The sequence below is a fragment of the Dermacentor silvarum genome, chromosome 8 (genome assembly GCF_013339745.2).
Source record: "Dermacentor silvarum isolate Dsil-2018 chromosome 8, BIME_Dsil_1.4, whole genome shotgun sequence".
NCBI classification, from domain to species: domain Eukaryota; kingdom Metazoa; phylum Arthropoda; class Arachnida; order Ixodida; family Ixodidae; genus Dermacentor; species Dermacentor silvarum.
The window spans coordinates 7,378,554-7,391,136 of NC_051161.1; the positions used below are offsets into that span (position 1 = coordinate 7,378,554).

At 42.4% G+C, this 12,583-nt stretch overlaps 1 protein-coding gene across 16 annotated transcripts in view; it reads right to left on the minus strand.

Moving 5' to 3' along the window:
- Positions 1–12,583, minus strand: part of LOC119460573 (ensconsin-like) — a 117,572-nt gene that overhangs the window by 54,621 nt on the left and 50,368 nt on the right. For 9 of the 16 annotated variants that reach the window (XM_037721515.2, XM_049672252.1, XM_049672250.1 and 6 more), the window contains exons 2-4: positions 8,014–8,079; positions 4,577–4,726; positions 792–863 (exon numbers count right to left, since the gene is read on the minus strand). In XM_037721515.2, coding sequence (XP_037577443.1) covers positions 792–863; positions 4,577–4,726; positions 8,014–8,079 — 288 coding nt within the window. The remainder of the gene's footprint in view (positions 1–791; positions 864–4,576; positions 4,727–8,013; positions 8,080–12,583) is intronic. The other 7 variants (XM_037721521.2, XM_049672251.1, XM_037721522.2 and 4 more) reach the window with 2 other exon arrangements.

Sequence of the window (12,583 nt, forward strand, 5' to 3'; positions counted from 1 at the left end):
TAATAGCTAACGTTATATTATGGCTATATGGGCAATACATTTTCTTGGAACCACTTTACATAAAAACATAGCTTTCAAATACTCTAACTTCAGCAGCTTCCAGTGACCATTACTTAAACAAGAGCAGCAATTTGTTTCCAGTTCTTTATAATTTCACTAACTTACAAACCATTGAGAGCACTCCAACAATAAGCCTTGTTTCCTTCCTAGTTGTTTTTATTCTCTTCTGAAGTTAAATGCAGCAAAAGACCCCTAAGAGCTGCTCCAACGACATTTTGTACATAATTCAAAAACAATATGTGAACGTTTTGAACCTTCTATAATTTAAGCCAGTACCTTCTGAAAACAACCATTAAATGTTTAAATGACATTTTTTTTTTCTTACTGCCACACTGCTGTTCTCTCCACAAGCCTGTGGATGGACTTAGCAGTGACTGTAGTGGAGGCTCTGATGGGATCCCAACCTTCTGGCCAACTAACAGCTACTATGATTCCACATTTTCTAACATCGAGCTTTATTATAATGGCTCCCATCAGAGTAGCTCAGTGGCTATATACCATTCTGCTACTGAGCACAATGTCGAGAGTTTGAACCCCAGTCACGGTGGTTGTATTTCAGCGAGGGCGAAATGCAAAAACAGCGTGCTTCGGGTGCCCATTAAAGGAACCCAGTTGGTGAGAGTTATTCTGCAGCCCTACAACTATGTTGTCTCTCACAGTGCCATGTGCCCTTTAGGATGTTAAACCCGACGAATCAATCAATTGGTCAACAACGTTTTGCAGTGTTTTACCTGGGGATAACCTACGTTCGGTGCCATCCTCACTGGGTGCATCTCCGCCAGCGTGAGCAAACCAGTAAGTGTCTGGTGCAGGAGAATGGAAGAAAGGAAACTAAACATAAGAAGCTTGCAAAGAAGCTCATGAGCTTCAAATGCTCTGGAAAGCAGCCAAGAACATCATGCGCTCAACAGCACACAAAAGATGCAGTGGCAAAGAAGAAACAAACAAAATATGCATCTTGATGAACAGAAAATTACAGACTGGCATTAGCAAATGACAAAACAATAGAGAAGAGGCGTTTGATGTAAGAACATGTTGAAATAATCTAATGGTACTTGACATTCCCAAAACAGTTTCATGCACGAAGATTTCATAAAGCACTGCAAATAAGGAGAGCAGTGCTCTAAATTTAAGAAAAGTGATTTGGGATCAGCCTGGTTTAAAAGTGCAGAAGTTTAGAAAGTACACACAGAACATACCTGCTATGAATAAGATCAGGTCGCTATGCAAGAATTTCTTGCAGTGGAAACGTTACATCTTGGCCCTTTGAAGGGTGTACCAAGTTCCAGCATGAACACATTACTCCCATTTTATTTCAAACAAAATTGCAATCGACCATTTTCTATGGATACCAATCTCAGCTTGAGTGCGTCACAGCATTGCAAACAAAAATTAGATAATATGCTCAGAAAGATAAACAGTTCGCAATAATTAACAAGGCAGTAAAACACAGAAAATGAACCAAGAAATGCACCGAGTGCCCATCTAAGCACCCTAAAAATACAGGAAAAAAAGGTGCAAACAGAAATACAGGTGTGATATGCATAATACAAGAAAAAGCAAGGCAGTGCAAATTTAGCACAAGAAGGCTGCAAACAGACTTCACCAAGCAGCACAAAACGTATGCGCAAATCAAGACAGGCAGGCCAAGAAGCAAGGTGCATTCTAAATGGTACTTGATGTCAAAGTTTATTTACCAGTGCAAAAAGTACACATGTTTCACCATTTTAAACTGCAAGTTCAACCATGAGCAATTGCATTATCTAAAGTAACGCAAATTATGAAAGCGCTGATTATAAGGACATACCCCATATTACAAGCCCTGAACTGTGTGCTTGTAACGCCATGAAAAGTATCTATCCTGCTTGAATTCCTGTCCCAAGCTCCGAGATGACTAACACAACACACAGACAAAAGCAAGCACGACACATGGCTCTGCAACTGAAGCACAAGAGTGACAAGTCATGCTTATTGACAAGCATACGAAGCCAAGAAAAGGAAGTTGTCCTTTCTTCTTTTTTATTGTTCTATGTTTAAATTAAAAATAAAAAAACAGTTCATTTTCCCCTATGCTATTATTGGCTTCACATAACTGTTGCTAACAAAAATACAGTTCCTAAATTCCCCCAATTCATTTTGCCCATTTTGTGACACTTGTGATCCAAGCTCATCAATCAGCAATAACTAGCTCAAATGAAATCTGACCGCCATGATTTCCTCTTTCTCTACCGTAACCTATAATGCTATGGCCAACTAATGTAATGCAAATACTGTCAATGGCATGAAGCCACATAGTGGCACCAGTGAGCTGCAGTAAGAATGAGTGCCACTCAGGTAGGACATGCAGTGACATCAAGCAAATGCAATAATATTCTTGCACCCATTCCACTTAATACAAAAACATCAAACAAAGTGGCTTATGCACTGTCACTGAAGGTGAAAGCAGAACACAAAGGCAACATCAGCCTATAATATGCAAAACAGTAAGTAAACATCATGAATAAGGGTAACGTGTTTGCTGCTTTCGAATTCACTTAACACATGCACACGCATACGCACATGCACGCACGCACGCACACACACAGCAGGAAGATAATAAGAACGGTTGCTTTAGTACACTTCCTACCACTTAACCAGTCAGCTTTCCCTCTCATCATCTTGGTAGGAATGGATACATTTTGCTGTTGAGAATTTCTGTACACAGGTCATCACCATCATTGTTATCATCAGCCTATATTTATGTCCATGGCAGGACGAACTATAGGTAAACGGTGTATGATGCTGTTTTACCTTCCCTGACAACTAAAAGTGCCCATGATGTACACATCAAATGCCACGAGATGGTGCCTTAATCTAGAAGGCAGCATAGTGGAATTTATTGTCCTTGGTCCATGCCACTCGACAGCTTTGTGCATGCTGGCTAACTTGTGCCACACATACACCTGTTGTCGTAATGTTAGCAGAAGGTAATAATGATATGCTAAATGCTATGTCAACTTCATATATCCCCCTTGAGTCCTGAAGAAATCCCAGCGATTCGATTCCATTTCAAGTAAGTTATTACAGAGTGGCATCAATCTTCCTACCTGCCACACAATGCTACTTTACATGTATAGGTACACCCTAAAGTGGTTTTTCCCAGAACAGGTTACATGAGATGGTCGCTTTGTCCTTATAAATGGAGGTGTTGCCTAGCACATCTAACCAGTGGTACTGGAACAAAAAGCAGCTTTTTCTTCTTCTTCAGGTGTATAACCTACCAGTCGGTAATGAAAGGGCACTGAATCCCTGGGCTTTCTTTGGGTCTCACTAGGATATAAGTCAACATAACATTTAGCATACTGTCATTACTTACTACCAACGTTTCCACCCCAGCCATCTGATGACTTTGTGCACTCCACCACACCAGGGTGCACATGTGGCGCAGATTAGCCACAGTGGGCAAAGCTGTCAGGTGGCTGAGACACCAAGAAAAAAACGGTTCCACTATCCTAAATCAGCCTAATGTGAATCTTACAATCTCCCTGACTTCAGCTTCAAATAGTGTGCAATAATAGGAGGCAATTGCACTACACTTTGTACACACTACCAATGCAACCTATGACTGCAAGGTTCGTAATTAACTTTAAGTACTTCCAAGAAAAATAACCTCTCCAGCATTAGTCAGAACATAGATTTTGCAATGCAGCTTAATTACTTGCATCACTTAACATTAGCCAAAGCAGTTTGTTTATGCAGTTGTCTTCACTGCTGAGACAGAACAGCATCTGCCATCTATGTGATATTCTCAATCATCAATTAAAATAAGCACATATTGGTAGAGAGAGAGGAGAAATAAAAAAAAATCCTCATCATCAATAGTTAGGAAACAGACGAAAAAAAAAAGAAAGAAAAAGTCCACCAGTACTGAATTGCCTATTTTAATAAATTAAAGAAAAAAATGAACACATATGGATTCCATAGAGCTCGTACAGTTTAAGATTGGGACCGCAGACCAAGAATTGACATGGTTAAAATAACTGGAATTTTACTTCAGTTTTGGTTACATACTGTAGGTACATGTGATCATAAACTTGCAGAGCTATGGCACTAGCTTCCCCAACACAAAGGTGATGGTATCTCTTACAGACGGGCACAGTCAGGTTTTTGTGGCCACAAAATGTAAGACAGCTTAAAAAGTGCCTTTACAGTGCCAGTAAACTTTCTGATATGAAAAATTAAAAAAAAAGACAACGGGTAATGCAGAAACCGAGATTGAATTCTCACAAGCAGAACAGGTAGCCCAAAGTAAATTAGTGAACATGACACATAGCTAACACTTGGCCCCATTCGGCCCGCAGCACCTAACAGCTCTAAAATGCAACTGAAAACCATCTGTACCAATGTAGATCAGCCAGAGGGACCATGCGCCAGTTCACAACACCTCGTGCTTCAGCCAAGTGGGTTCGGCCAGCATGCTCTTGCATGGGAGGGTAAGGGAGCCTTTGGTGGAGGTGGGGAGCACACCCTGACATACCTAAAGGAGAGCAGGGGGACTCTTTCTGCGCACTTGTCGCACCATTGAGCTCCTGCTCGGGACTTGCTAGTTCGTCTACCTGCTGGGCCCAGAGACCCCGTCTGTGCCGCTCCGCCGGAGGGTCCGCGGCGTACGCGAACCAGTACATGTCTGGACACCCGGCACAAGAGCCACTCAAATGACGCGTCCCATCCTTCAGCATCACCTCCTCCTTTCTCACTGTTTCTCACACACATTGACTGGCAACCGACAAATCTCCTCTTTTAACTTTCTTTCATAGATGCATAAGCAGGCCAGGCCTACCACCACTAGAAGCTCGTACACATGAAAGCTTGCTACATGCCACATCATTATTGAATGATCTCAGTGCCACCACCCACGTGTACAGAGCGTCCCAGCTAATGTGGGCCAAACTATTTTTTTTAAATGAAGAAAAAAAAAGGCTACAAGATATCAGGATGTGAACAATGGTGTTCTGTCAGCAAAAGTCTTGCGCAAACTGGAGTGTTCTTTCTGTTGAATTTAAATACCTAATTAGCCAAAATTAATTAGCCAATTCATAATCACCAGTGTAATGGCAAATTTCACTTTGTATTTGAAAACAACATATCCAACAGTTTCTAGCCTGTTACATTTTTCTTAAATCTTTTTTATGTGTTTTAAAGGTGTAGCAAAAAAAGAAAGGAAACAGTGAAATGAACACATGCCAGCATGTCTTGCATGCATGATAGCAGCGCTCTTTAAGGGAATTTCAAACAACTAACTCTACTAAATGGCTGACTTGGCAACCATATGAATGTGACCAGGCATCAGTGTAACTGTTGGCAGCTGCTACGAGTACCCATACTCTTTATCAGGGATCTAAGCCATAAGCCGGCGAGCACTGCTCATGCTCAGAGCATCACATGGCTGCTTCCAGTTACCAATGCCTTGAAACTTCTATGCGGTCAAGAAGTCAGCCATCTAGACAAGCCTGTTGTTTGTACCCCTTCGAGAGAGCTGGTGTGGCAAACATGAGGCATGCGGGTGCGTGCTCACTTCACATTTTTTTTTTCTTACTTCATGCCTAAGGAGTGAAACAGAAAAAATAACAAAGAAATACAAAGAAGGCTGGAAACTATTGAATATGATGTGTTTGAATGTGGAGAATACTTCAGCGGCTGAACATAGGCATTAGATAAAAGACTTTATTTCAGTAATTAATTTATGCTAATTAACTAATTAAACATAACAGGAAAGATACACCAGTTTGCACAGAGTTCTGCAGACAGAAAAACATTGGTCCCGTAATGATACCTCACCAGCCCATTTTTCTTTTTTTTTTCAGCTTTTTTCTTTGTTTTTATTGCTTGGCCCATGTTAGCTGAGACACACTGTATACGACTATAGGGCTTCTGTACGTTTTCATAAACAATCCCAACTGCCCATATATCCTTCTTTCCCGCGTTTTTGTGTCGTTTTGCTTGCTTCCTTAAGTTATTTTTGTATGAAGAGTTCAAAAGCATATCTTCTCAGAATGTAAACACTCCCTGAATCTAGGCACACTCCCGCAGCCTCAGGAAGATACAGCACCCGCACCCCCAAAAGAAACCAAAAATGCAAATTTCTACATAAATAATGGTATCCTTTCTGTATTTGGTTTTCACTGAGCTGGTGAAAGTTTAAGCAGCAGCATCTTTTAACAGCTTCAATGGTACTGAAGAGAGCTTTATCTCCAATATAAATCAAGAAGCAACAGTACAGCGAGAGCGGTGGCGTGGACAACTGCACATCAAATGACAGTGAGTGAATGGCTCCTGCATTTACCTGAATCAAGGCCAGTAGTAGAAATTACACAGTGTAAAAAATAAAATAAAGATTAAAAAGGAACAAGGAAAGAAAACCTACAATGTATGTTGACAGGCAGAAACATCAGTAGAAGTGAAATGAGGGGCCTTTTGCACATATTACACACCCAAAGCTCACTCTCATGATTGATATAAACTTTTAATCCCAAGCTGCATGATACCACATCGTACCCCGATTCCTCACACAATTCACTATCCTCATATACATCTGGTGCACATGATATAAAGCAATCTTGACTTGACCAGGAATATCTTTCCACATATCCACTATCCGGGTCTCCACTCATGTCAGTAACCGTTGGTTAGTGCATTCAGTAAAGTTAACAGCTATATACTCTTTCTGACTCAGCCAGTGATAATTGTGTCTCTGTCTTTGATCATAAAGCATACTGTTAAAGAAAACATCAAGTATGTACAACTGCATTTTCGAATCTAGACCAGCCCGAGAGTTTCGGCTTGAACATTTTGGGGAAAAAAAGTATCAGCAGATTTACACAAATAAGGTATACAAAACCGACATACTCAGTGTTTAAAGTCAGGGGGGCCCCAGGGGCGGGGGGGGGAGAGACCCTCCCTCAATTCTTTAAGGAGGGGCTTGCCTGAGGTTGTCAATGAAGCAAAGCAACTAATGTTCTGTGTTCCAGCTAGACTTATCGGCTTTGAGTTTACATTTCTTTAACAAACCTTTACCTCCTGAATTATGTGTTATAAAACGTTTCTAAAATGCCAATTTTTTAGCATTTTGGAATACTAATAATGATTTACTGAAAGCTGAGTTCGGTGGTAAAAATTGATTAGGCAAGCGAGTAGTGTTCAAAAGAAAATTGAAGAAAATTAGCAGCAAAGAACAAATGCAACCTGAAAGAATACAGTTGAACCTCATTATAAAAAAGTCACATTCAACATGAAATTACCCATGTTATATCCAACACTCAATAGAAGCATACATTTGTTACAAGCCGATACGAACGAGAAAACAATTTAGATTTACTTTGTTATATCCAATTATTTGTTATATTCGTCTTAGTTATATTGACGTTTAACTATACTCCTAAATTACAGTACATGGTGCTTGATGTAGAAGAGGCAGCGATTCTCCTTTTGTTCTCATAACATACTTGTAAGCTCATTAACAGCATAGTACTAAAGTTTTCAGAAACAGTGGCTAGTTTTTACCTCTGGAAGTAGTTGCACAGTAATAAGTATTGAGCAACTGGTGATTAACATAAACAAGGGATATGGCTATGAGTCTGTCATCACGAACAGTGGTAAATGAGGGAGCCAGCAGCAAATGCCTTTCCTTTAAAGATGACGTCACCTGCCACTTTCACCTTAGAGGAAACAGGAAAAGTAGAGAATCAAGGGGAAAACACCCAGCAACCATTGCTTAATGACAATTTAGACATCCACTTCAAAAGACAGGTCTCAAATTTGTAGCACATAGTGTTTTCCTCCTTTTAAAAATTAACATATACAAACGATTTCCAATACATGTATTGTGTCATTATATTTCTATATATACAGCTGAAATATTTATTAGCTGCAAACAAAGAATGTGCAACATGAAGTGTGCAGTCCCATAACTCTCACCTTGTTTTGGTGACTTTTGTGCCATGGGTGTGTTACATGCTGACTTTTTCGTTATGTGATTTGAATCTGGAACAAGAAATGCCAACAACCAGTTAGTTCATTGGGTCATGCAAACAGTCAGCTTTCATATTAAACAATTTGACGAATATAAGTTGCGAGAACTTCGGTTTATCATGAGTGATGAGGCCCCACAAAGCTGCTCACATTCCTGCCGAATGTAGACAGCTACAGCACAACTGCTACAAAAATATATCATTTACTTCATTCATTACATTCAGCATTTGACCAATAACTGCCTGGAAAGTGCATACAAATGTAGTCTACACAAGAGTTGCAGAGTTGGGCATTCCATTTCATTCCCACTTCATTCCTGAGAGTGGAAATATCCATTAATTCCACGCCTTTGAACTCCTTGAAATGGTGAGTGCTGAACCATTCCCATTCCCACTCCTGCAATAGCTGAGCTGATCCACTCCACTCTTCCAATTTCATTAATTGAAACGCTTTCTCTATAATTGTTTACTACTCATGCTTGCATGGCTTGTAACAAGAATGCATTTGTGAATCCTTAACGCTACAATTAATGTTACATACTACATTTTATGCATAAATACTATTATTCTGTCACTTTGAAAAGCACAACACATTGTTATGTTCTGCAGGACGGTGTTTACTATTTCATATTTACTGGCATATTTTAACTTGCCACACTCTTTTTTTTTTTTCTGGCATTCTTCTGTGACCACCTGTTATCACGCCTTCTGGATATTAGACAGTGAGAGAAAAAACATGGCGCGTGTTCCAAATCACCATGGGCAGGAGCAAGGGGCATCATTGTTTGTGACATTTTTTTAACCTCCATCCTTGCATCGTAAACCAAGCATTCTCTTGCTAAATCGAATCATTCTTGGCAACTGAAAGTCATTGTCTTTACCTGAACTTAAACCTTGTAATGCTTCCAAGTCTTTTCAGAAGTGTAGAATGTTTAGAATACCATTTTGGTAGTATTTACTGTGGCATAGGCAGTCACCTATAAGTAGATACTGAAAGAGTCGCCATTCAGTAGAAACTGAGAAATGCAAGAAATTGGCCAAGCCCTAGTTTAGGGTAATTGGCAATTATAGCAGTTTCTTATTCTCATTTAAACTGAACGTTCAGCGCTACAGGCATATGTGCCTATTCAATTCTAACTCTATTCCAGAATCTTGAGCTTTCATTCCATTTCCATTCCATCTGCCTGACTGATGCCATCATTCCATTCCTATTCCATTCCGCAAGTTAGAAAATGGGGAATGATTCCAGAGTCATCCTAACTCCAAAGTTGCCACTCTGAAACTCTGGTCTACACCATGGTAGTCTGCACATCTGTAGCAAGAGTACTCTCCAAATGCACCTAAAGATTGAAAAAAATTGGAAGTTTTGCCCAAAAGTGAAGCATTGGAAGTGGTAGCAAAGCTTAGCATAGTGCTTGTTGTGTTCCTCACTCTAACAATGCAGGGAGGTGGCATGGCATGATGCAGCCCGCTATGATGATGATGATATTTGGCGTTTTGTGGCGCAAGGGCCAAATGTGGCCAAAGAGCATCAAGACAATGAATGGTACGTTTGCCATGATCAGTGAGTTCCGATGATAGGATGCAATGTGGCTGTAAAGGGGCGTAAGAACAAATAGCGGTATAGAAGCGTAAAACATATATCGAATAGAATTATGGCAGTGACGTGTGGAATGATCTATGGGTCGTGAATGTATGAGAAATGGTCATGGTGCTAAAATTAAGAGTATAAAAGTAGCACGACGCCTACCAAAGGCCTTTGTGGACAAAGACCAGGAGGCACGTGCTTTCTTTAATAAAATACCACAGCAGCGGCCTCTCCAGAGAGGCCGTGCTACAAGTCACCTGGATATGCAACACGAAAATTATGTATATCCTTTAAAAACGCGATAAGTATTCAAAAATAGGTTCATTGCCCAAAAACATACACGTATGTAATGGAAGATTCTGCCGTAATGGTAATGGAAAATGTTTTTTTCCTCTGAGGCTCCAGTTCACGGCATTGCAGGAGGACAATGAAGTACACCGAGTGGCTCACCACAGTCATCCCAGACAGGCGGATCGCCACCGGACAATAAGTATGCGTGTGCAGCCCGCGAGACAACCGTTGCTGCGCAGCAGGGACAGCTCCCTGGCAGGTACCAGGCGTGTCACAACGCTGGTGCAACGGGGAACACTGGCAGTGGCATTACAGGCGTAGCACCTTGATAGTGCAAGAGATGAGACTGACAGAAAGATGTCGGTGTTTGTCAGTTCCCAATGAAAAGATTAGATTTTTCTTGATGTTTACTATTTACTATCCGTTCCACTCAGACAGTGCATGCACCACGGTATGATATGCACACAGCTCCTCAGCAGCAGTGCTAATGTGTGTCTGCACAGTGCCAATGCTAACAGCAGAAGCCAGAATGCTATGCTTCAGCTGAGCCAACTGAGTGGACTTTACGGTGCAACCACTTATTCTTTGTATATGCAGCCAAACACACTGTGCATCTCCGGAAGCCTAGCCCTCCACGCACAGGCTGAAAATGAGCCATTAATGCCAGAGCAGCACAATGGCGCAAATGTGCCCAGAGTGTCCATTTAATTGCTATTGCAATAAAACAAGTTTATTGCTTCCCGTGCAAGAAATGAACTAGGCTTGAAGCTTGTTTGGCTCATTGTACTGGACAGTTGGCAAGTGAGAGCAGATAAAATAACATATACATGCACTTCGTGAAAGGAAAAACTGTCATCCCCCAAAATGTAGCATGAGGCTACTATGGAAACCCTTATGGGCTTAGAGAAAGAAAGCTTCGCAGTTGAGGAAAAATCCGTCCTGGCTAAGTATTCGAACCCGGGACCAACGCTTTCCAGGGTGGTAGCTCTACCATCTGAGCTAACCAGACCACAGCGCGAGGACGAATTATTCAACAACTCGAAGCACGGGGACATTGAATATGCATATCAGTTCTGCGGAATCCTGCAAGGCAGAGGAATGTTCATGAAAGGAAAAATAGTCATCCACCCAAATGCATTGCGAGTCTACTAAAAAAAACCCATACGGGTTTCTCAGAAAGAAGCTTCGCAGTTGAGTTACGGACATGCACCACTTTGCGTGTGAAACAATGATGAGCGTCAAAGTAGCATCGGAAATGAGCCCCTCGCCAACACAGTTGCGCCGAGCTACCCAGAGAAACCGCGGCAAAACAGCGCAACAAAGCGATACATTCTTGCCGGCTCCGGTCGTTCAACGACCCGCACGAAGCTGCTGCTGCCGCGGACCTGTCAACCTAGGGTAGCGACGACCAACGGAGAAGGGTGTCAGCCTCGCGGGGCGGGTCGACGGCGCCAGCGGGGAAAATAACGCAACGGGCAGCCTTCCATCATCGCCCTTCCCGCCCGAGGAGAAGCCGCGGCCAGAGCTCCTTCTTTGGAGAGAACTCGGGGACGTTTTTACTTCGCGGAGCGGGAGAGGTTCGTTCGAAGCCTGTGGTACGTTCGTTTTCAAGTCGCGAATTATTTTATTTTTAGGTACTCAAAAAGCACATGTCCACACACACGAGAAAGCAAAAGCTTGCCTTGTAGAAACGCAGCGGTCCTGCAGGAAGCGCGTGCGACACGGACGAACGGAAAGCGTTCGCACACGGCGACCTGTTGAGCAGGTAGCCCCACAACCATCTTGTGATGCAGCCTGCACCTGATAAAAATACTTCCGAAAGCTCGCCGTTCCCCAGAACTCGACGAAACGGGACGCCGTTCAGAAATAATTCCCTTATCTAGAAAGGTTGCTACATGTGAATTTTCAAGGACGTACCAGAAGCGCACACGAAGCCCGGGTGGCACGATTGTTCAGAGCTAACGCAAACAGCAATAAATAATAATAATTTATAAATAAATGGCGTTTCCTTCTTGACTAGCGACAGCGTATGTCCAGGAAGGTTGTCTGCATTACGTGCCGCCGTCGCAACACGCATTACGCGTGCCAAGCAAGAGCCGCGCAGCTCTCGTCAGCCAGAGCAGGAATAGGAACGAGCGCGTTTTGAAACCACAGAACGGGCCACCCACGCTAACGCGCCTCTCTCTCGCTAACCAGCCACGCTGGATACGCCTGCGCCGTGTGAGTCAGAGAAGCTCCGTGAGACGGACACAAGGTGAGACGGCACATCCCGCGCCAACAGAGGGCGTAGAATTGAGATTTATTTATTAGAGGCGTACAAAAACAAAGTTCCCAATATGGGTGCAGAAAGATTAATGCAAGGAATACATAGTTTTCACGTGACGTCACAGCGCCTTCTGCTGGCGGTCATCCGCCATGTTGGAGCACTGCAACCGATGCGCGCGTATGTTTGAGCGCCGTCTGTGCAGTATTTAGGCGTTGATTTTGCGATTTGCGAACTATCGCGTGTTCAATGACGGCGACGGCCAGGCGGAAGGAATTCTGCCCTATCATATTTTGCCCAGCTGGTGGGCCCGACGCGTACTCGCTACGAAGCAAAAATCAACTTGTGCGACGGTGCTGATCAGTACACGTTGTG